At 35.6% G+C, this 25513-nt stretch overlaps 1 protein-coding gene across 5 annotated transcripts in view; it reads right to left on the reverse strand.

The window, feature by feature from the left end:
* DLC1 (DLC1 Rho GTPase activating protein) overlaps positions 1-25513 on the reverse strand; it is a 243040-nt gene that overhangs the window by 108606 nt on the left and 108921 nt on the right. For all 5 annotated transcript variants that reach the window (XM_072334570.1, XM_072334569.1, XM_072334568.1 and 2 more), the window contains one exon: positions 15751-15784. In XM_072334570.1, coding sequence (XP_072190671.1) covers positions 15751-15784 — 34 coding nt within the window. The remainder of the gene's footprint in view (positions 1-15750; positions 15785-25513) is intronic.

Raw genomic sequence — 25513 nt, forward strand, 5'->3', positions numbered from 1 at the left:
TATCTACTGTAATTCTACTTGCATGATTCCATACGACAATTAAAATTCTGCTACCACACAGCTGATGAGAACTTTTCTTATGTACTGCTCTGGTGGATTCAAACAGTCTACTTAAAATGGTTGTCCTCTTTGCTCTGAACAGATCATACATTCTTGGGGTCTTTTCTGCTGGAGATTTTCTTTTCAGGGTATGAGCTGCTATTTTATTGTTATTTAAAAATGAATAGATACCTCTATGTCTATACCAAAATGAAAATGTTGCATGTTACTTTGTTGGATGTTTTTCTTCTGGGGTTTGTTATTTCAACTGACGTCTTGCAGTAACTGCTGATTGCACGTTCTAATGCCTAATCTTCCAGAGATAAAGAATCTAGTGTTTCACTTCACCTTTTGTAAGCTTAATGTATCACAGACACAAGTTAAAGTTTTGTGGGTAGTGTCAAACATAATTATCCTGAAGATTAAAGCAGTCATCATATCTATAGAAAGATACATTTTGTGATCAATAATAAAGCTTTTGTGAATAATGAATGTACACAGTATACTTCAAACACTTACAGAGGAAATCTAAAACTGCAGCTAATGTTCATATTTGATATGAATGTTTCCTATTTAGTCCATGAGGTTAACAACACTTAAATGAGATTTTAATGACATGGTCTGGTTTGCTATTCTAGGAATTGGATTTCTTCATAGCTTTCCTTAATTTACTTCACAGCTAATCAGCTAAATTTGCTGCTGCGTACACTTTGTTGTTCCTGCTGGCATCTGGTTTCAGACAAGGCATTTTCTGGAGCATCACAAATGCTCCATGAAAAATCCTCACTAAGGTTACTGCACCGGCACTGTGGGCTGTCTAAAGAAGAAGAGCAAGCCATGTAAAGTATTCTTCACTATTCCTGATAGTTTAATAATAATATTTTTTGTTGTTGTTCATTTATTAATAGAAAGAACAACAATTTACTTTCTCAGTATGTCCATAAGGAACAAGTAGATATATTCCATTTGGCACAAATGAATCCTTTCACAAATGCAGCATGTAGTTTTAGCCTTTCCAGTACCATGAAGATGTCAACAAGCTTTGAAGGAATTCAGATAACAGCAACATAAATGATTAAGGGGCTGGAGAGTTTGATTTATGAAGAAAGATTAAAACATGCTCTGCTTAGCCAAATGACAGCTTATAATGCAGGGGGAGAGTAACTATAACAGCCTACAAGTATTTGAAGCGTGAGCACACCAAGAAAAAGGTGGAAGTGTTAAAGTTTCAAAATACTGAACTTTCATTGAAGATTGTTGTGTTTTCTTTTTCTCCTAAGTAGGACTAACTCATTTGTGGAGCCTAAGCAAAGCTCCACAAAATAAAATACATTACTACAAAATCAAGGGGGAAAAAAAAGGCAAAAGTGAAACAGAAGCTATGGCACAAGTCTTCAATGCAGACAGTATTTAAACATTCAAGTTATCAAGATTAAAATTGAAAGAGGAAGATATAATATGCTAAACAAGCAGAAAATAGTACTACAGAAAGCATGTATCAGTTCACTCTACCTTTAGAAAGAACTGACCCTGAAAGTAAGCTTGCTTTGTTCAGTAAGTTTCACAACGTCTTGATGACCTCCTACCACTTTACCCCTTTATATAATATTCCAGCCTGTCATATTGAAACTGCAGGTGAACACCTGAAATAAGGTTAGATAGAGTACCCTCTAACCACAAATCTCAGTACTCATATAGCGGTGTGTTTGTGGGCCGGTGTGTTTATGGTAAAACACAGATATCATTCCTTGTGCAAAATAAACCACAGAAAAAGACAGCAGGAACCCACTGCATGGGTACCATGGATTGAATGAGCTCAGCTCTATTTACACAGATTGGTAGCTTTCTGAAGGCACTACAATGGAATGAATATGTATTTAGGTGACATCTGCAGGAAAAGCCAGGAGATTTTTCCTTGGTCACAGATGAGTTTCAATTATTTCTGTGTAAAGATCCAAATTAAAGGGAAATATTAAAGTTCTTTTAAAAGGATGGTATTGATACAAGAATAATGACAAGTTTTTTCACTCCAAGCATATTTTTAGTCAAATGCTGGAAAAGATTACATGCATAAGCCAAAGTAAAATACTTCTTTAAGTTCATTGAAAATTTCCACCACAGTTTATATGAGAAAATGTCCTCTCATTCAGGTATAGTCCTGTCCTCTTGTACAAACTGCTACAAACTACAAAATGCTTATTTCTACTTTGTACAAATAATGAATCAGAGCTTAGCTAACTGGTCATAAAATTCATAAATGAAGTGGCAATATCTTTTTAAAGGTCAAAACTTAAATCTACATTGTGTAAGAAAACATATATGGAAAACCAGGCTTTAATGTGAGTTCTTTGACATTGAAAATGATTTGAAAGTCTGTGTCTCCACAAAGTCATGACAGCTCTGAGTTTCTATTAATGGGATTAGAGTCAGCTACATAATTAACCTCATTTCAGCTGGAATAACCTAATTCTTTGATGTTGAAAACAAACAAAAATATATAGCAAAACCATTCCTCTATCTGGAAAGTTTCAGAATCTGGACAATAACATGAGTAACTACTAAATTATGGCAGACAGAATTAATAATGATGTTGAATTTTAATTGAACTTTCAAATAAAATATCAGTTATGGTCTTGTAAGATACTGAAGATTAATTTAGAAACACATGAGCTAGATCAAGGGTTTTCATTAGTCTTCACCTAGGGAATACAAACCCCTTTATAAAGCTTACCAAGTGTTGGAAGTAAGAAGACTACTGAAAGAATCTCCATACTTTCAATCTGAGATCTTTATGGGAACCTATGCACATGTTCCTGCTATGATTTCTTCAGTAAAGTACTACAGATTACCAGCCAAAACACTGAATATATATACCTGTGAAATATTAAACACATATCTCAAAAAAATTCTCTCTATATTTTGATCCTCAGTAGTCATATCTTTCTTTCTAAGAGGCAATACAAAGTAAAATTAAATATATCTCACATTATACCTTCATATAGTCTGTAAATGGGTTGTCTGTAACAGTCTCAGTCTCTGCAGGGAGTCCATAGTTGCTCTTAAATTTCAAAAACTGTTGTAGCAGCTTTTGAATAGCTATATAGCTACCTTAAAACTTAATTCTAGGTCAGTTAGAATTACACCTTCTTAGCATTTAAGCACGTTCTCTATGTCAAATTCTCTATGCCTGTCTGCATGTTGTGCAGTCTTCATAAGGGATTTATTTCTTTAGACATAGGAGCAGAAAGCTGCTGCACATTTTGTCTCACTTTTTTCTTCATAGTTATTTTTGGCTGTGTCCTTTACTGCACTTCACTCTCTCGTTTTGTAAAGAGGCAGCCATTTGCACAGTTCATTGAAAGCCAGCATGCTAAAACAGCATAGGTTAAAAAGCAGATGGACTTGGTTGAATAATTTCAGTGATACAGTTTACAACAAACCCTTAGATTCCTGAACTTGGAAGGCAGTTAACAGCAACACAAAAGCTCACCTTCAACACAAGGCAATTCTAGTCTTCAAATTATTTGGGCAAATATGAATCACAGGCTGGCCAACAGAATGCATAAGGAAAGAGATAATTTTTGCAAGCATAGCAGATTCATGCATAATGAAAAACAGGAATTATTACCTGTAAGCTGGGGTATAAATCACCTTTGAAAACTGATATAATGTATTTGAGCATAAATCTACCCAAGGTCTCCACCTAAACAATCTCTAAAACTTCTAGGGGTACACATTTCTCTCTCAATATTTCAGGCAGAAAGATCTCATACAGGTGGCTGAGCATGCTACAGCTGACTGCTGTAATGCTAGGAAATAAAAAATGAAGTATAGACACAATAAAAATGTGGTGAAAGCACTCAATTCCCATTGAAGGCCTGCTTTGTTCTGCAATTGGATAGCTTTTCTTTACAAAATATGAGACAATTGACCGCTTCCCCTGGTTAAATGTGAACAAACACTTAAAGAACAAGGAAAATATGCTGTAAAAGCATGCAAATGAGAAAGACAAAGGATGCAAGTATATAGCACTAAGATACACAGTTTACAAGAAGCAGTATAATCTTCTAACTCTTATATATGCTGACAGAAGAATATGCACATGGCTTGTGGATCCTGTGGGTGCTACTGAATAAGGCAGTTTGATGGCAGGCTCTGGTTCAGATTGTAATTGCTTTTTGGTCAGCCCCTGAGGCATGGATAGTTTGTCAAATAGCTTTGCAAACTAGATTTCCTTCCTATTTATGAGGAAAAGGCTTAAGAAATAAAATTTATCTAAAAGGAACAATGAAGGAAATTAATTATTGAATAGCAGTCAAGGAAGTTTTAGGAGGAGATGGTAGCAATGGATTTGTTGTGGACTCTAATGAATGGGAAAATGCTGGATAGACTCCCCCGTTCAAGTAATATAAAATAGCCTACAGTAAGAACTGTTTGGCTTTCAAGACCGAAATGGCAAAACTTGAGGCAGAACTATATACTAGAACAGCGAGGAAACCAATGCATAAAAAAGAGTGCTGTGAGTTATTTTTGTGTTTGTTATGCAATTAAGCAAATGAAATATTATTTTAAAAACCTACAAACTATATACAAGTGCCTTAGAAGAATTAAACTGTATCTTAGAACAAAGGCAAGATTTGATAGCCAGTTTCATTAGCATGAAGACCAGAATGCACCTTTCTAAATGCTATGTAATTCCTTAAAATGCTAAAATGTTTTAAAAATTGTAAAGGAAGGTGTATGTAAGGAAAGAGGATGTTCTACATTTCTATGATAAAAGTGTACTCTGAAGTTTGTGCTATTTATACCATAAACCAGAGCTGCTAAGTACCACACTTTCCTCATTTCTTCAAGTATTTTTTTTACTGATCAGTAAGCGTCTAACGGCTGCAGGCTCAGGAAAATATTAGACCTTTGAGTTCACTTGATTGAATCAATGAAATCTGTTGCTATTTATCAGCCCAATATGCAGTACAAAGTCCTTTGGGAATAAAAGCAAATCCTGTCTCCTGACGTCTGAGTAGGGCAATGCTTGATCACTGTGGATAGGTTTGGGATGCTAATTTAAGAGAAAACAATTCCTGCTTAGTGTGGAATCTAGCTCCCGAGATTCTCTATGCCATCACACAGGTGTGAGGTTTTGTTCAGTTCTATCAGTTTGTAGTTAGTTTGCCTATAAAGTGAGCACAAATATACATAACTTGGTGTTCATAATACAGTTATAGCTACAGTGACTTCCATTTGCTCTTGCTAACAAGTCAGCAGACCACCCACAATACATTTGTTCTTGATACATAAGCAGCAAAATGTTAGTAGTGGCTTAGCATTGTTCTGCTGACACCAAAGGCTGGACCCAGAAAAGAGGGAGCTCTGAGGAAGTGACATCTGGTACAAACAGCTGCTAATCCAAGCACAAGGAGCTGCTCCTCAGGCAGAACGAGCTGGGCCCAGCCCTTCTTGTATAAAAGAGCATGGTCTGCCACACCTCTGCTCTATAACTATGCCCAGAGTCTGCCTAGCTGTGGAATTTAAGGAAGCATCAAAGCATCTGAAAGTTGTTGATATCTCATGCCCCAACTATATGCATAATAGAGCAGCTGGACAGCAGATTTTTTGGTCTGTTTTTCCCTTTTCCTGCTGCATTAATTACTGTTGAATGATGACTAAATAACTAAGTAAAAAAAAAGCGAGGAGTCACTGGGCCCATTTGTTTATAACCAAAATAATTAATTTTCAAAATCTCCTTATTAGCAAAACTTGAAATAATCTGGAAGATTGTCATAAAGAAGAAAAGCAGATGAAAGAGATGAAGGCATTACAAATAGCTGTGCCAGAATGTTTAGTAGGCCAATTAGCCATGTATGACAGGGTATATTGCTTTTCCCAAACCTTATCTGGAAGAAACTAGGCTAAAGTTGTTACCACTGAGAAAGTGATTTGCTTTATAATTTCACATTTGAGTCCTTCCAGCAAGGATGAACACTGAAGAAACCAGTGATAGACAGAGGATATAAAAATGAAGTAATATGATTGATCATTTCGATCAAAATTATGCAATAATAGGAACTCATTACAACTCCTTCCACTGCTGGTTTCCAATGGTCCCTCACCTATGCCATCTCCCACAACATTCAGAGGGTTTATCTAGAGAAGTGCTGGATGACCTGGGATAAAATGACAGCAGCATGTCTGCACTTAAGCCCATGTTCTGCCTTATTCAGATGCTGCTGTCTGACATAATAATGACATCTTCAGTCAGATGTTCTTTTGTCTTTGTGACTGACTGCTGTATGTATGCACTCCAAGTTAGACCATTACTTTAATTATATGTTCCTCAGGCAATCCAAATGAAATGGATCCATATGACTCAAACTAGCACTTTTATGTTTACAAAGGGAAATTCCCAGTTTTAGAAAGTACTTCGTCCATCAATCTCCTGGATTTCCAAATGGAGAAGGAAACTGCATTAGTAAGCTATTGCATAGCACTATATAGGAAGCAAATATAAAGGAATATTGGAGGCCAGCCTTGCCTGGTTGTCTTCACAGCTATACACACTATATTAGTTTGGCCGAAACAGTAAAGATTTCAAGAAATGCTGCTCCTGCACAAGCAGGAGCTTTGATGCTGGAGTTCCTCCTTCACCCAGCAGCATTGTACTTGCTGCTGCTCATTGAACACAGCTCAAACTCTACAATAACAATATATTTGCTTGTCTGTTATCTTTTACAATTACAGTTTTCCATCTCACTTTAACCTATTGAAACCTTTGTCTCTGTGGCAGAATACTATGTGGAAACTTACTTTATCTTATTTTATGTTGCTTTATTTTGAAGGTGCTTTGTTAAAGGAACACAGGTAAGGAAGCTTAAATAAACTTTCCTCCCCACCCAGGAGAAGAAACGGTCACAATGTCTTTCATTGAACTGGAAGCGTGTGGCTACATTAACAACCTGCAGGAATAACTTCTTGTAGATTTGTAGTTTATGGTGTATTTGGAAGTTTTATTTATCACTTCGGTTGGTTTTCAGTTCTCTCTTTAACTGTAGCACTCACTAATTAAGCAACAATTTTATGCAGCTTAGAAACTTTATTAGAAAATTATTAAAATGATATGGTAAAAAAAAATTCCTGAAGCTAAAACTTATTTTACAGTAACATGATCAAATTGGTTAAAATGTGTTTCTTATCACGTCATTTCAATTAATTTCAAAAGGTACAAATGAGATAAGGCTTCAGGTGAGTTAATCCTTGCACTGACATTATCTGATTTTTTCCTAAAACATCATGAAGAGCAGATTTACTAATAGACAAAAACAACACAAAATTAAACTGAAGATGGTAGTACAGCAATCATGCGAGACAAGTGACTGATCACTCATCAGTTCTGCAGTATCTATCATATGCTAAAGAATCAGCATTTGATTTATTACCACTTGATATTTGCAAGAAAATATTTTAAATATATATAAATATACTAATTTGCAAAAGTGATGGGAATACCTAAATTTGATGACTAGATGCCATAAAGTACTTCAAAATCTACAAGATAATGGAAACACTTTTAATGAGATGTGTGGTGTCTTTGAGATTATAGACCACAGATGATCCAGTTTCCTAGGCCAGCCATACTACTACATCTGCATAGAGTAATTCCCACAGGCATCACTTGCTCTACTAGAAACTATTCAGAGCACAAATCAACAACTCTTAAGAAGAAACAGCATCAGCTGCCTGTGCTGTTGCAGTTGCATACAGCCATATATACCACTGTATACTCAGGATGTACTCAGGATGGTTTCACATCAAGAAAACACTTCATCCCCAGGCATGCCTAATCCAAAGTGCACTTTTTGGTGTTTCTCATCTGAGTTTTCAGCATACCAGAGGAATGTAAATAAGCATGACTTCTCATCTAGCATCAAAGAGCTCTTTCTTTTCCCTAAGGACTTGTGAAATTGGGCTTTTTATTCTAATAAGACAAGAGTTTCAAGTGTGCATGTAAATCCCAAAGATATAAACAACAAAACTCAATGCTGGATTTATGGAGTAAATAAACCTCTTGTTCCAGGTGGTGTGGGACTGAAAACTGTTTCTTGTTTTTCAGCTTTTACTGATGCTAGAAGGGAAAATTACCTTGTTGAACTCCTTTAAGTGCTGTAAGATCTTCATATTAAAAATGATCCAAAATTGTCCAGCTCTCTGATTCATCTTCAACAACTCTAACAACAACTCAGAATTTTAAGTCCTATTTTCAAATGGGAACACAATAAGATTTGAGGAATTTTTTTGCTGTTATCTAGGAACCCAGAGAACTAAATAAAAGCTTATCAATCTTTCAGAAATTACTAGCTATCTTCTATAATACTGTGCTGTGTGCAGATTTTATTACCCACAGGTAACCTCTACAGCAAATCAGTGTCCAATAATAGATGTCATAAAACAGAAAGCTTGTTTTTCATCTTCATGTGCCTAAATAACTATGAAGATTTAGCTTAAAATTTGCTTCTGGGCATCTCAGCTGCTCAGAACAATGGTTTTGGATGCTGAAAAAAATCAAGCTGATCATTTAATTTCCAAATCACCGGTCACATCCCTGTTTCAGAAACAATGACCTAATGATTACTTGTCAGTATCAGTTAGGTTGCAGTGAACTAGTTTATGTTTCATACGAATCAACACAATTGAGTCAGAAAAAAAAATTAAGACCAGAAATAACTTGATTAACTAGTTATTACCTTTCTCTGTTATTCTTACTGCAGTCAAAAAAGGGAAAGGAAGAACAAATTGTTCCTGTTTTGTTTGGCTATTTTAGCCAAGGACTCTCTCAGTGTTCAATACAACATAATAACAAACCACAATTTGAGCTGGATAACGAAATTAAACAACCGTGCAGTGGATAACTAACTCTATACAGGAAAGTGACTTAATTAGGATCAAAGACACTACACTAACCAAAATACAGTATATGTCAGTTTGCAGTCTGCATAATGCTGCCTGAGTTGTAATGTGCTCAGATTTTATTTTAACATAAAATTGAAGTGAATTTGCTGAAGGCAGCAAATTCATAATTCTTCTGTTGTATTTTCTACTGTGGCAACAGATCTCAATCATGAAACACTATTTCTCCCAGTATTTTTGCTTGCAAGTTGGGATTTTACAGTTTGGAAGGATGAATAAGCAAGTGATAAAAAACTGCTGGAAAGCAGCTCTGTGGAAAAGGCCCTGGAGTCTTGGCAGACTGTAAGTTGAATGTAAACCAGCAGTATGCCCTGGCAGCAGAGAGAGGCAGCAGTATCCTGAGCTGTATCAAAAGGAACAGGGCCTTCAAACAGAAGGAAGGGATCATTCTCATCATTGCTTGATAAACCATATCTGCAATTCTGAGTCCGGTATGGGAATCTCCCTAAAATAAGAAAGTCATCATTAAAAGGGAACAAGATCAGGGCCACCATATGCTGATCAGTGTCTGAGTGCCTTGGCTAGTGAACTGAGGCTGTATGCATCCAGGCTGAGGAGAGCTACATGAACCTGTCAGCAGCCCCCAGAACCTCACAGAAAGGAACAGAATTGGAACCAGGTCTTTGTGCATGTAAAGAGTATCAGAGACAACAGGCATAAACTGAAACCAGAGAGGATCAGATCAGACTTAAAGTGAACCTTCATGTCAGCAGTGGAGCAGATTGCCTACAGAGGATACGGAGACTCCATCCTTGGAGGCTTTCAAGACCAGATTGGACAAGGCCCTGAGCAGCCTGGTCCCACCTCACAGCGGGTCCTGTGGTCAGGTTGGATGATGGACATCTGAAGGTCCCTGTCATCATATTTGCTCCGAGTTATCCCTTGTTCATCTCTGTTTAAGTAATAGGCAATGAAGTGTTATGACATTCTTACAGGCTATTGATGTGATGAAACCTATATTCACAAATAAATATTCATAAAAGTCTCCAACGTCAATACTTGGTGGATTTTGTTTTGTTTTGTTTTCCCTAATTACATAACTTCTAGGAAAAAAATAGCACCACGACAATGAATGCATGCATTCAACATATACACTGAATTGGACAGCAAAAGGACAGCTAGAAGATTTAGCACAGTAGCTGACTGCAGTGATCACTCAGCTAGGGATCACTCACTATTCTTCTTTACTCTTAGTGGGGAAATATCTTGATTAGAATAAGACAGTTATATGATAAAGCTTAAAAACAAACAAACAAACAACAACAACAAAAAAACCCACAACCCCAAAACTTGGGAAAATGATAAAAATCAACAGGAATACAAGGCACTGAGGCACTGCTGGCTCCCCCTTAAAGTACCATCATGCCACCTGAGCCTTACACTGCACCCCTTATGCTTCAAGAAAATAATATGTGACAGCCAACCCTGAGGACATTTAGGGCCCGAACTGCTTCCATTGCCTTTAGCATGGTTTTAAATGACTTTTAGAGGAAAGACATATTCCCAGATCTGCCATTACCTCCAAAACATGATAAAATTGTCATGGTACCTTAAGATTAATTAGTTCTTGGTTTCAGGGACACTAGTACATGCACTTTAAATTTTATATGCTTATATCCACATGTGTACAGGGCATGCATGATTTAAAAGTGAAGTAACTGATTCAGCATAACTACTGTGGTAGCATGCAACTAATAAACAACTAAAACCAACTTCAAAAGATTATGACACTAGCTATTTTGCTGTAAATAGAAAAATAAAGAAAATCCAACAAATAAACTTGATCAGGAATCTGAGAAAGAAATGCCAACTTTCTGTACCCATTAGTATCATTAACCTTTTTCTAAAAATGAAATAAGGGACAGTGGAATAGAAATATATCTATTGGCACTTGTTGGAGTTTGGCAGACATCTATGCATATTCTGGCAGCATTTCTATAGCTGTTTTTCAGTATGACAGATTGAAGTGTGAGTGCTCACCTGACATTTTTATTTAGAAACCAAACATTCGGCTCAAACAATTCATATAACTGTTTCAACATCAACAGTAAAACAATCACCTACCTGAGAACAGGTACTTCATATTAAGGTCTCAGAAAAACAGTAATTAATAAAGGACTGTCCTACTAAAACCAGATACAAAAAGGAAAAACAATTTTGCACATTTTATTCTAAGAATATCGGCTGGAGATATTGTAAAGTAGCCAGAAGACTAATAACTTTGACAGCTGACTTGTGTTTTTCTCCTGTTTATATGAAAAGTAATATCCCATGGCCAAGAAGTTTGATCTAGGTTTGAAGTAAGTTATGCAAAGATGAACCTTAATGACTTTATGAAAACAGAGCATTCAGTGGGTACTGCTGATAAGAGAGAATTTTGTGCACCTTCGGAAAAAAAAATAACAATACTGTTAAAAACTTCATATGTGGTTAGGAAGGAGAGGGCAAAAATAAGGAATAAAATTGTACTCAATCACAGCCAGCTGCGAGTGGGTGAAACCAGTCTCTGAATATAGAGCATGTTTATAAAATCTAGTGGAGATTTTAGTTTTTTCCTTTTTCATTAGAGCTGTAGTTAAATTAAATATCTCTACTAGCGTGCCAAACAGTTGGTCCTTCATACGCTTTGTTTACTGACAGTGAACCTGTCACTACTGAATTTTCCAGGTCTTCCTGCTGCAAGTTCTCAGACAGGCCCAAGCTGTCTTGTCATCACTCCGTCATGCTGTGCTCTGCAGCACTGCTCACTATGCAGTCAACACCAAGTGTCCTCTGCTGCTTGACACCAACAGTTAGAGTCTGCCAGAGGAAACACCCTGCAGTTAAAGGTCCTTTTATTATCTCTGTGTTTTTCTTCCTTGAAAATCAAAGGCAACAAGGGAAATGAACACCAAAAGACACTGGATCTATACTTTATTAAATAGGGCCATTACCAGAAATCTAAAGGAGATGCTTAACACCAATAAAATTTCAAACTCTTCACATCAGCCAGTGATTTGATGTGCCTGCTTGTCTTTGGTGATGGTTAATACTTTGTCCTCTCGTTTGCTTGTTGACCATGGAATGGGCTGTCAAATCTGTTCTAGCTAATCTCAATTACTGACAAAAATAAAAGTGTCAAAGTAGACCTCTCTACATTGGAAGTGCTGAGGTGAAGGGGCCTCATAGTAAGATTCACCTGAACAGCCTGTGCACTTTTTCCAGAATACATCTTAAAAGGAAGAGGGAATACATTGGTAGGTCAGATAAACCCCTAAGAGTCTCTTGCTGTTCTGCTATGGACATTTACTGCTACAAATGAGCAGCATCAATTGCACTTTTATGAAATTTACATGTTCTGCATTCTTACACTGATTCATTTTGTATTTAAGAGCTAAAACTCAATGACTTCAAAGAGCTTATTTTGTTTTAATCTGCTAAAAATCTGTTCCACCAGAATACCACAGGGCACTTGTATTATGCACAGAAACAACTTGTTATTGTATTATGGACCTATGTTAACATTTATTTAGGGCTAGACTAAACCTTCTACCTTATTTATGTGATAGTACATAGTTCTACCACCTCAAGAAAAATAAGCTGTGTTAAGTCTCTAACCAGATGTGTATATTCACCCTGTCCATCCCACTGGCTCTGTTAGAACAGTAATGTTTGTATGTCACAACAGAGTTCATTATTCTCTTCAAATATTTGGGGATAAATTGGGAAATCATGAGGTAGGTCCACAAAGAGACACAGACAAAGCAACACATATGGTCAATTCACCTTTGTTTGGCAACATGGCTCCAGAAAGTGAAATTAGCCCTTAATAGGGCCTTACAATGGATTAATTGTAAATGCGTACTTGTATCTGTTTTAGGACCCATCCTGACTATCCAACTAGTGCAGAACCAGCAGACACCATTCACGTCATCTAAGGTGTGAGTCGCATCAATGAAGCAAATGCTGACATTCAGCCAGGTGATCCAAAGGTTTCTATGCTGATTATTTTTATAGGCTACAAATCAAGCCAAGATCACTACCACTGACACAGACACCTTAATTATAGACAGGTACAATGAAGCCTCCATCTCTCAAAATTTATCATAACTCATGGACAGAATTTGAGAATAAAAATTACGACAGTAATTTGTAAACAAGGTGATCAAAGGTACAAGAATACATCAATTTTCCAAAAATAAAGAGATGGATCAGAAAGAAACATTGTTTTGAACCTTGTTGCTGGCCTGCAGTTTTGATTTAGGTGCTAATAGTCCTAGCCCTGAGTCATCTTTTGGCTTGAACCATCATTTTCCCTGACTGTGCTTGTTGCTTGATCTTAACTTCTACTTTAAAAGAGTTGTTTTGAAAGATTTATTTTTTTTCCACCGTTGCCAGAGGTGTTATAATATTGATGCTTTTTTATGAAGTCTTTCTGAAAAATATCTGAAATACATCATTTCCAATGCCCTAATTCACACAACTTGGAGCAATAACGTCAGGCATGACTGATGTTCTGCTCAATACTCTAGTCATTTATAGATTTTTGCCAAGGGGATTCTGCAATTGCAGGTTTTACTGCACTTTCCATGGGGGAAAAAATGCCAGTTAAGTCATGCAATTCTTGAATTACGAATTGACAAAAGTAGCAAAGTTGTTGGTTTTTGAGTTTTGTTATTTTTTCCCCCCTGAAAATTTGCATTTGATGTAGCCTAAATTTAGTGCAAGGTGGAAAATACATAGTACTGAGAAAAAACTTTATTTCAAGGATTAAAAATTACTATAAAACAGTCAATAATGTGTGAAGTAAGTTGCTTAAGCAGCTTGATCCACTTAAGGGTCTAGTGGTTGGCTGCCTATAGGAAAAGCATTCAAAACCACCTGGAATTTATAGAATAGGAAGCCTTGTGAAAACAGGTTTTTGTTTATATGTCTAGAATTTTGAAACCAGAAACACTAAGATAACAGCCTTTCTCATTTCAGTCCTAGATGAAACCAAGCAATACCAGGTAGGAAAGAAGAAACAAGTAATTGTTAACTACATTGAATCCTCAAAATCAGAGGATATGTTCAACTTGACATTTTGAGTGCATTTTAAAACCAATAATAATAAAACACAATCCAATTTTGTTACCTTTGAAGTCTTTGCATTGTCAAATAGTAAAACAAATCAGACTTTTCTTTTTGTCCTGTAATTTCCTTTGCTTAGTTTGTAACAATATAAACTAAATAGAATTCAATTGCTCATGTTTTCAAATATCAAAACAAGTACTTGTTTTGTTCTGTTACAGGAGAATTGCAAATATGTCATCTTGTGAATGCCCACACACTTTACTTATGGCTTGGTCTTTCGTGAGTTCTGTGCAAAGTCATTTATCTGGTGCACTATAAGCAGCAGAGATCAAAGGCTATTTAGACCACAAAGCACGAGACATGAACATTTGAGTCTTGATCTGATTGCATTTGACAAAAATAGTATAAGAGCTACCACTAGACATGTGATTTCAGTCAATAGATCTGATCTAGATAATTACTTCTCTTATGCATGGTCAATATTTCCAAAAAGCATCATAATTTCATAACTCCCGAGCTACAAAGGGTCAGCAGGGGTAGGAGGAAAAGCCAAAACTGATTTAAAAAAAAAAGGCAATCACATTTCCATTCAAAGTCCAGTTTGTGCTCAAGTACAGGGAAATATCAGCAAGCTGATTCCACATAACATGATGCTCTATTTAATGTCTGAAATATTCAATAAAAGAAAAATGTTTTATCAGTGAAGTAAAAAATAATACCATCTGTGAAATCTACATGGAAAATGGTTCCTAAACATGGACCGTGGTTTGGAAACTGTTTATGAAATTCAACAGCTAAAATAGGAGCTTCCCAAACAGACAGCTCCATAGCTTTTAAAGTAAAATTGTCTCCAAAATTTTTTTTAACCTATTCCTTCCATTTTACAAGCCAAAGAAAATAATCCGAACCAGGATAACACATAAACACATAATGAACAACAACAAGAATAATAATAATAAAAACAAGAATGCTGGGTGATATTTGAATATTTTGAGTTAATGCTGAGACTCCAGTAGCAAATTGTCAATTAAACTGCATGGTAAAGAAACCAACAGAAGCCACAGATGTCCATAGAACTCTTAGCTGGAGCATTCTCGAGTATTCATCACAGCATCACATCCATTCAACAATACCTGCTTATATTTTTTACTAGGCTCATTTATATATTTCACATATAAACACCAAAATACAGTGTTCACAGAACACACATAACATACAAGAATAGAAAATCAGCTTTTCAATACTGTGAAAAATTTTGCCAAAACAAAAATTCTTAACTCCAGTGCAGTACTTCAGAAAAACAGAATGTCACGCCATGCTTACAGACAGATAGCAAAGTTCAAACTAAATCATCCAATCCCACTAATTTGAACCAACACACTGGCATCTGTGTTTGCTAGTCAAGACATCAAATAAGTCAGAATAGCAACTAGAGTATTACTGACATGTAAGGTACGGCTGCAATTCAATAAGGTGCTTTGCAGGATAACATCAAACACAGATGATTTCTCTGTGATATCTCACAGAAAGCTGAACACTTTTCAGGAAGAGAAATGCCCTATTCAGGAAATAATAAATAAGATTTAAACATTTATAGACCTCTGAACCTGTACATTCAAAATCCCATTGTTTAAAATGCTGTATTTTAGAAAGCAAATACAAGGATATTGAGAAAAGAAATAGCAAACATTTACTCACCAGCCTTCTCCTTTTCTGAGATAACTGGCATAGCCTGGAGATAAAAAGAAAAAAAGGAAAAAAATACTACCGTTAAAAAAAATTAGGATTTTAGGGAAAACATAAAATATTAACATAGAATTTATGAGTGCCCAGAAAGTCTGAAAAGAACAGAGGTCTCAATGCGAGAAACATTTAGAAACATACGGTTGCCATTTGAATGACTTTCCATTATGAAACTAATTACTGCTTACAAAATAAATAAATAAACAGATGAGGACAGAAGGGAGGAGATGGAGTTAACATGATATTCCAGTGATTTCATTGAGCAATAGTCATCCTAGAAAACACGCCTACAAAATTCCAGAGGGACTTCACTGAGTAATTCTGAAGGAGTGAAGATAGAAAATTTTAGCTGAAGATGAGATAAAACACAACAGATTCCTACTGAAGAAGTCTAGAATAATTCTACTATTGAGTTCATGAAATCAGGGCTTAGGCTCAAATATTCTTGCATACCATGCTGATTTTTTATTTATCTTTTATTTATATTTTCTCTTTTATTTATTTATCTTTTGTTTTATATATTTTTTGAAAGGAAAGTAACAGAAATTTTTTTTTACATTGCTGTAATTGTTTTTGACATACCTTCTTCATGTTAAAAGAAAGCATGCCATATTTTTCTTAAAGTAAATAGTTTATAGGCTGAATTAATAGCTCAATGTAATTTATGTGGTACACATAAACAATTAAAGGATGCACAGCTGTGATAAAGAAAGACCAGGTGAAATATGGGATTGGGTGTGTAATGTATATGGAACTGCCATGGGAATTAAGGCATTATGAAGGTTGCTCTGAATGTAATGCCACCTAGTTTGCTATGTTGGCTCATGATATCAGAGGGGGGTGCTAGTGGTAGTAGAAGTTAAATCTTCCTCCAATAGTCTGTTACATCTTATTGCTATTTGACAGATGGCAGCTGGGGGGTGGCCTGACAAAATGGAGTCTGACATGGAAGCACTTATGGAGTAAAGATGCATGATGGAATGTGCATGTGGAAAAAACAGCACCCGTTGACATTCACCGATGCTTACTAAATGGTCACAGAGACCAAACAGTGGATGTCAGCATAGTGAGGTTGAGGACTTCAGCAGAGATGACAGTGATGTGAAAGACAAGCCACATTCCAGATGACCATGCAGATTTTTATGAGTGTGACAAATAGGCTCTTTCATTGCTGGTAAAAACGCATAGCTAGTGGTGGTATCTGTTAAAAAATAATGCTTAGCTGAGAATTTGCTCTATCAAATAACATCATTGTGTTCTTCGTTGAATTTTCTATGGAAATAAATACAAGGCATTACTTTCAAAGAGACCTGTGTATTTTTACAACTCTTTTGCTGATGGCATTTTATTCAGTAAAAGTTTCCTACCTTGGACTTAAGAGGAACAGAAAAAGAGGAGCAATGGACAGAAATCACAAGACAGTCAGTTTCAGACTTCTTGAAATAGTTTTTGAAAAATTTCATTTTAAGATCTGTTTTGTCATGCTTAACAGACTGCTTTACAACATTTAGAAAAAAAAATAAATCATAAGCAATAACACTAATAAATACTTCACAGAGAGACAAGATGTGGCAATAAGAAGTATCAACACTGAAACCATAAGCTGTGTCATGGAGAGGCAACAGACTGACTGGGGAGGCCTTTCTAAGTTCAAATGTTCAAGGTCAGGATAAAAGGCTTTAATCTGGTGGACTTAAGTGAAGCAGGTATAGGACTCAATGAGGATATGTGCCTCCGGTGGCGCAGCGGTAGAATTCCCGTTTGCAACACCAGGGGGCCCGGGTTCGAATCCCCCCCTGTGGAGCAGGGGGTAGAAGTGCCGCTCTGCTACACAGAGGGCTCGAATCCCGGGAGTTGGACTCGATGATCTCTAAGGTCCCTTCCAACTCGCACAATACTATACTATGATACTATGATATGAAAGAATGATGAATAAGAAAGATAATTTTTCTGGTAGCTTTACAACAGGTTTCTTGGATTGTAATAATGTTGCCTGTAGCCATAATGAAAATCACTGGCAATGTCTTTGGTATGAATGAGCACAGGTATGAATTGCTATAGCCACAAAAAAAGAAAGTAGATAAAGTAATAATCTCCATCATTACTCATATTATCACTTCATATATATTATACTTCAATTTTAAAACACTGTTAACATTGTCAGTTGTTGCTTTTCCCCCAAATATTGTTTTTTTTCTTTAAATGATGATTGCCAAAACGTACTGATTTACAGCCAAAAATAAATTGTAGTAAATTTGTTAGATGGTAGGCCAAAGAGTTGATATTTTATGTGGGTGCAGACCAGGTAAGTAGAAGCTGAAAACATACAGAACTGTCATGCCTTAGGACAGTTGTGTCAGTCACAAAATTAGTATTTCTGCTACTAGGAATGAAGAAATGCTTTAAGTTGCAGGTAATGTGAAAGCTGATTAAGGTTTGCATATGAAAGTAATTCCTATGCTAACTACAGTAAACTTGTAGCAATTTATTAAGACTGCTGGTACAGAGACATAACAAAAGCAAGAATTTTAAAATGGAGTCACATGGATGGATAGAAAAAAAAATACTATAACACTTATATAAAGAAATATATTCAAAATGGCAGCATTGTAAAGTACGTTTCCATAAACTAAGAACGAGAAGGACCTCATGGAGTGGAGACAACTTACAACTTCCATTTTTCACTACTTCAGGTAAACAACAATGCATTACTTACATAAACATATATTATTGCCTCATTTTTCTTCTTGATATCAGATTCAGACCACTTTTTATTTTATTTTTTTTTCCAGCCAAACGAAATTCCAATTCCTTTATGTGCTTTTAGAGTCCGAACTCATAGAATGGTTTGGGATAGAAGCAATCATCAAGCTCCAACCTCCCTGCCACAGGTAGTGTTGCCAAGCACTAGATATATACTAGATCAGATCCAACCTGGTGCTGAACGCTTCCAGGGATGGGGCATCCACAGCCTCTCTGCACAGCCTGTTCCAGCACCACACCATGCTTTCAGTGAAAAACTTCCCCCTAACATCTAATCTAAATCTTTCCACCTTTAGTTTAAACCCCTTCCAACGCTATCTACAATTGAAAAAGTTTATTTCCTTCCTGTTTACCATCTCCCTTTAAATACTGGAAGGTCAGCAAAACTTGTTTTCCCTGATTTAGTCTTACTGACCAAAGAAGTGATTTACTTATTTGTACACAGCACATAATGCAATATTTTCCAGGGTCCAAATCGAATTCTTGTGAATATAAATAAGAAAAAAACCAACCAACCGAGAAAACTACCACCACCATTAACAAAAGAAAGCCTCTCAAAAAATTTACTGCTGCAGCAAAAGTAATGAAAGTAAAACATTTTCTTTGAAATGCAATAGAAATCAATTTCTCAAAGGAATATCAGCATCCTTTTAATCATAAAGCCTGCAACAGGATTGCTTGTCTTAGAACATGGTGCAGTGGTAAACTTATGAATTATGAATCCATTAAAGCAGTTATGAAAGTTGAAAAATTTTCTCCTCAAGTGAGGATTATAAATAAGCAAGTTTTGCTTGTTAATTGTTAATTAAGTTTAAGAACTTATGTGCCATTGTTTTAGTCAAGGGTTAAGACTTAAGTTGTTGTTTTTTTTTTTTTAAGTCAAAGTTTTAGATTGCTTAGCTTAGAGAAAAATTGTAACCCTTCCTATTTAATTAAAATATATAGTAAGAATAAAGGCCCAGATTTTTTTTTTAATCTTTATCCATACTGAACCAAGATGCTTTGCTTTTTTTATTCTTGGCAAAGAAATGAGATAAAAATTGTCAGAATGTTCTTTTGTTACTTAAAATCTGAGAACAAAACATTAAATGAACATCGCATTTCTTGAAACTTTTAAATAATGTAAACAGTAAGTAGGGCTTGTTCAACATCATCACAGGCAGTACTCTCATTGGTCTGATTTGTTTTGTTAGTACAGCTACGCATACATGCTTACATGCTGTCCAATGGGAAAATGAGGCTGTTACTTATGAGAAGTACTCTCATCTCCAGTACAGTTTAGAATTCATTTGGGACCTTCTTCCAACGAGTTCCATATGGTCCAAATGAATTGCATTCCCGGGAAGTGATTTAACATTTCTGGCAATAGAACAACTAAGCCAGATTTTCTTGCTTGGCCAGATGGGTTCACTGTAACTTCACGTTATTTCTCACTCCTCACACAGCTGAAGAACTTGACTAACAATTTCTACATGATTGGGTCATTAAAAATAAAAAACAATACAAACAAAAAGCAAACAAAAAACCCCCAAACCATCAACAACAACAAAACCCAAAGAAAGAAAGAAGAAACAAACCAAACAAAAAAACAATAAAGCCCTTTCCCACCCACAACCAAAAGCCTTGGCATATAATCTTTTTACACCCCCTATAGGTACTAATACTCAGACTGGCAGACTTTTAACAGTATGGGCCCTTAGCATCTGGGGGAAGAAATCCCTCTGGAAAGGTAACCAGGCATGACTTGCCTATCAGATCATTACTGAAACATACCATAGACTTATCTATCTATCTTACACTAAAACACAGGACTTTATCCTAGGAAGAGATTACTTCAAATATCATATCTAACATTTCTGTATTCACTCTTGCTGTTTTTTGCAACTGATCCCCTTTAAATACACTGTCTGCAAATATGAATGTAAAGTACACACAAACCACTATATTGATGAGACTTTTATTTTAAGTTGCAGTTGCTCTGCTCAGATATAAGTAACTACACACAATACTGAGTTAGATGACCATTTCCTTTGATTTTTATTAGAAGTTAGGTGAAGGACTGTCTTCTGATTAGGAATAAAATAGTGGAAATTTCTGGTTAATCAAAACTTAAAATTTATGATTAAATGAAAAGTTTCATTTGACTGAAGTTAGAATATTTACTATTTGAAGCTTTTAAGAATATTTTAACAAAAAAAAAAAAAAAAAAAAAAGGCCCAAAATTTCAAGTGGCAACCATGAGAGATTCATTATGGACATGTTGACACAAATTACCCTTTCTGTATGCTTTCCAAGTGTGGGAGGGCGGACCAGAGATACTGGATACTTGAGCAAATAGTTCTGTGTAGTAACACAGACTGCATCTAACATTCACTTACTGAAAAAGGGAAAATAATAATAATAATAATCCCTGCCACATTAGCTTTCTTCTACAACATAGTCAAAGTTCAGATATTTTTGTCTTTGAGTTGGGCAAAATAATTTGCACTGTAGCTTTTCTGAACAGGAACAGTGCAGCTAGATACTAAATAAGTACAGTGCCTTGGTGATTAATGAGGAACACATTATCAACAAAGAGTGAGCATACTTAGGAGCAGCTTGTCTCTTCCTGTAGTACAAAAATGTATTTTTTCATACTGATCCCCAACCTGCAGATTAAGCCATTATGAATGCTGTTATATGTGTCCCCCAGATCACTTTGGGGATCATTCTCTTGTACTATGTTGGTGTTACTATAATTGCCATAGATTATGGTAAGCTTCCAGTGCTCTGAATTCTGTCAGCATCACACTGACTTATATGATAGATAATGGTAATGGTTAATTTGCAGCATCTTCTCCATTAAGGAAAATTTAGCTGTAGTATAGAATTAAGTCCTTATCCTTTAGGTGTATTCCTAGAGTTTCTTGTCTTCAGAATAGCTTCTGTGAGCAGCTCAAAAACCTGAGAGTTACCATTACACCTTTTGGGAAACATAATTAGTAATGACTACAATTCTTTTTGAGCAACAGTTGTCAAACCTCACATTACTTGCATATCAGAACTTGGAATAAAAACATATGTGTAAAATAACCTTGGTTCTGATACTTAGAAAAGTTCCCTGGATAAATAATTCTGTTTCTGCTTGACCTACTCTTTAATTGCTAGACAGTACTTACAGCATAAAAAGAGGGGTCAGCTAAATTTTAATTTAATGCTAAGGAATATTTACACAGTTTATGATAGTAACATGACCTGTGCTTCATCCAGTTCCACCAAACATGTGTCTCTTCCCTAAAGGAAGATTTAGTGGAGGGCTGTTAGAGTTAAGGTAGCATGGTTAGGTTGCAGTTGGTCTTGATGATCTTTAAGGTCTTTTCCAACCCGAGTAATTCAATAATTGTATGATAACTTGCATGTTAACACCAAAGCAGAGTTGTGATATACCTAGAACTGGAACAGCTTCAAGAGTGCTCATGCTTTTCAACAATTAGCAGGGGTTCTATTAGGGTTAATTTACACATACAGAGCTTTTCCCTAAGCTCAGATGTCATTTATTCAGCTAATATTTATCTTATAATAAATAACAAAAACATTAACAAACATTGAAAGATAGGCAAATCTGAACTATTTAGTAACCAAATGGCACCAGCAAAAGATAATTAAAATCTCACTTTTCTTATTTGTTCCCACACCACGTAATGCATACAAATGTGATTTTGCTTTAAAGCTCTTAAATCTGGGTACTGCTTCTGTATGGCAGACAGAAATCCCAGTTGATCTCAGTCTTCTCATCTCTTTACAGGCAACATTTGCAACCATAGATTCACTCCATGTTTCATATAAATAAAAAATGATTTCAATCATGTGATGATAGAAAATCAAATATTATGTGACAACTATAAGTTACCTTATACCTTTGAGCATCTTCTCCCAGAGTAAAAGGGGAAAATTAAAAGCAACACTATCATTTCTGGCCCCCATCCAAGGAAACAAAGAAGCAATTCCTACCCTTTATCCCAAGAAAAGCAAGTCATTCTTACTAACTTTGAAGGCTGTAGATGTGAAAAATCAGGAAGCTTGTCTCATTCCTGCAAGTGTCAGCCTACTAGAATGCAGAAGCTGAGAAAGATTAGCAATACAAATCATCACATACGTAAATAAGCCATCTGATTCTAATGCTCTTTCCATGATGTCAGCCCAAATCTAATTGATTGCTATCTACAGTTTTAAATTTTGCTAGTGTTCATCTCCTGGATCTCTCTGGGGTTTGAAGAAATAAAACCATAATCAAATTTCTTGATTACTAGGTATACAGGATTGGAATTTATACTACTTGAGGAAGATAATACTGTGTCCAGCTTTATATCATGAAAAAACAAATCAGATACTGAGAGAGAAGCAAACTATTGACTCCTACTCACACTCCTCCTGAGTAAGTTTATCCACAAATCTCTGTACGTAATTCCAGCTGCAACTGCTTAGGATTGATTTATCTGGGCAGGGGGATGGAGGTGGGGAATAAGTAAAACCCCATAGACTACTTTTTAAAAACACATACATGCTTTGGCACAAATCTTTCTTTTCACATTTTCATACAAATTCAGTGACCACAATGATCTTTTGGGAAAGAATCAAAAGTAGATCCCCACAGAAGCTCCTAATCTTGAACCTTATCAAGGCATAGAAGAACAGATTACTGTAAATACTGCACCTCTTCTATCATGGCTAAACCCCTGCATCCTAGAGAAGACTGAAATTCTTCACACAAGGAGATGAGGAGTCACATAATAATTACACTAACAACAGAGTGATGGAGAAATGAGAGGAATAGCATGCCAGACAGAATCAGTGGGAGGCTTGGAAGAGTCGTTGGGGTGTTTTATTGTCAAGTAAAGATCATATTTTTTATTTTTTTTTACAGGTGTCAGAGGAGATCAGAACATTGTAAACACAAAATTAATACATTCCAGTTAATTACCACTGAGTCAGATTAATGTGATAGTTATCATACATCTTCCTGGTTTACTAAAGCTAAACAGATTAATACCACATTAATAATTAATAACAGATTAATTAATAAGTTAATTAATAACCCTATTCACTTCTAAAAGGAGAAAGTAAATGAAGAGGAGGTTAAAGGAAGAGAGTAAATACTGAAATATGCTGTCTGGCTTATTTGCCTATTTGATCATTTCCTTGGTATCTGTTCATTTTGTGCTCCAACTCATTAGTGAGTATGAACGTAAAAAAAAAAAATTAAAAAAAATCTCCAAACAACACTACCGTGACTTTGCAGTATTTCTCTAGTTCATACAAGAGAAGAAAAGATGAAATGTATGTTTTTTCGGGCACTGCATAGGCAATGTGCAAGCTTTTATGCGCTTGTAAAGGTTGTAGGTCACAGAGAGTAACTAAAAAAAAAAAAGTGAGAATGAAAAATTTACTTTTAACCCATTCAAGAACTTCTCTTTCTTTCATAATAATGTATTATTGCTTTTTATTTTTTTTGTAAGAATATTTTTTTTTAGTAGGAAATGCACTGTTTATATGAAAAAAACTCCTCCCTTTTTTCCATTAAGAAAGAGGCAGGGAAAAGTGGAAATATGTAACAAGGAAAGACGAGTTGTTCTTTATCACTGAAAAAAGAAACAGGAGCTTTGCCACCTAAAAGGTCCTAAGGAGATGACGCACAGAAGTATTTTTAATCCAAATATAACAATGTAAGTTCTAAGAAGTACCCAAGGCCCTTGAAAAACCTCTTTGAAAAACAAAACATTCATCTGCACAGCTGTTCTATGCTAAAATACTTATAACTGATTTCCCATTTTTTGTTCCAGAATATGGGAAAAATTCTACTTTAATACCTAAACTCAGTCTGACCAGAGTGTCAAACTTCTTTTGCTTATGTAGCCAAAAGATTGGTTCCCCAATTAATAAACCAGACAAATACATATTTCATCTGCCATACAGTTTCTTCATCTGGAAGCACTGTCAGTATGAGCACTACTCCAGGCCTGGTGTAAATTTCCTCTCACATTACACTTCTTTACTATCTTTCAGCTCCTTGCTTAACTTGGTATTGCCTGAGCTAATGTTTTGTGGTATATTCCACACAAATAGACACAGTGAAAAAGCACACTACGTGATTTCTATCTTTGTGCAGTAACACCATCTTATTCCCAAGTACTATTTGTCAAGCTAGCATCTTCAATGTCCGAAAAATCCAGAAACAACCAGAAATACTGATGTATCTGTCAAGTTTCTCATGCTGCTGACATAGTTCACACTTGGGAAGTGTTTTGCAGTTGACTTCAGTGAACTCTAGTTTCCATTCACAACCTTAAGCTTCATCCATAAAAGTGACACTTTTCTTTTTTTTAATTTTTTCCTATTCAGACAACAGTTAACAACAGCTTGTGGAGGATATATTCTGTGTAAATCTTTTATCTTATAAATTTGTATGGAATACTAAAAGTTAGGGTATTCAATAATGGAATTAATTTATAAGTTCTAAACACTATAATTTTCCATAGAATTTCCATTTTGAAGACATATTTCTAATTGATGGGGAAAAAAACAAATAATGGTACTGATAGAGAGCAGAATTCTGCTGAAGTCAGTGAGATATTTGCCAAGTACTCCAGTAAAGAAATGCTCAGTTTGACACTGTCTGATTCAGAACCTTCTCATTTGTGCTGTGCCCATTTTCTTCTAAGAGAAACAGTTCTGTATGTGCATATTGTATGCACTACTATTAAAAGAAATTTCAAACCTTTTCCTAATTGCTACTTTTACTATTAATAGAGTCTTCTTAAGATCGTTCCTTTTCCAGAAGTCTCAACATTGGTCCTCATTCAAGATCTTTGTGTATTCTTTTTTTTTTTTTTAAATTTTGTTTTGAATTTTATTTTTATTCTCTGCAGGTATGAAACCAAGAAGCATCTCCTCAACATTTGTGTTCCCACGCCATTCC

The sequence above is a fragment of the Excalfactoria chinensis genome, chromosome 4 (assembly GCF_039878825.1).
Source record: "Excalfactoria chinensis isolate bCotChi1 chromosome 4, bCotChi1.hap2, whole genome shotgun sequence".
NCBI classification, from domain to species: Eukaryota; Metazoa; Chordata; class Aves; order Galliformes; family Phasianidae; genus Excalfactoria; species Excalfactoria chinensis.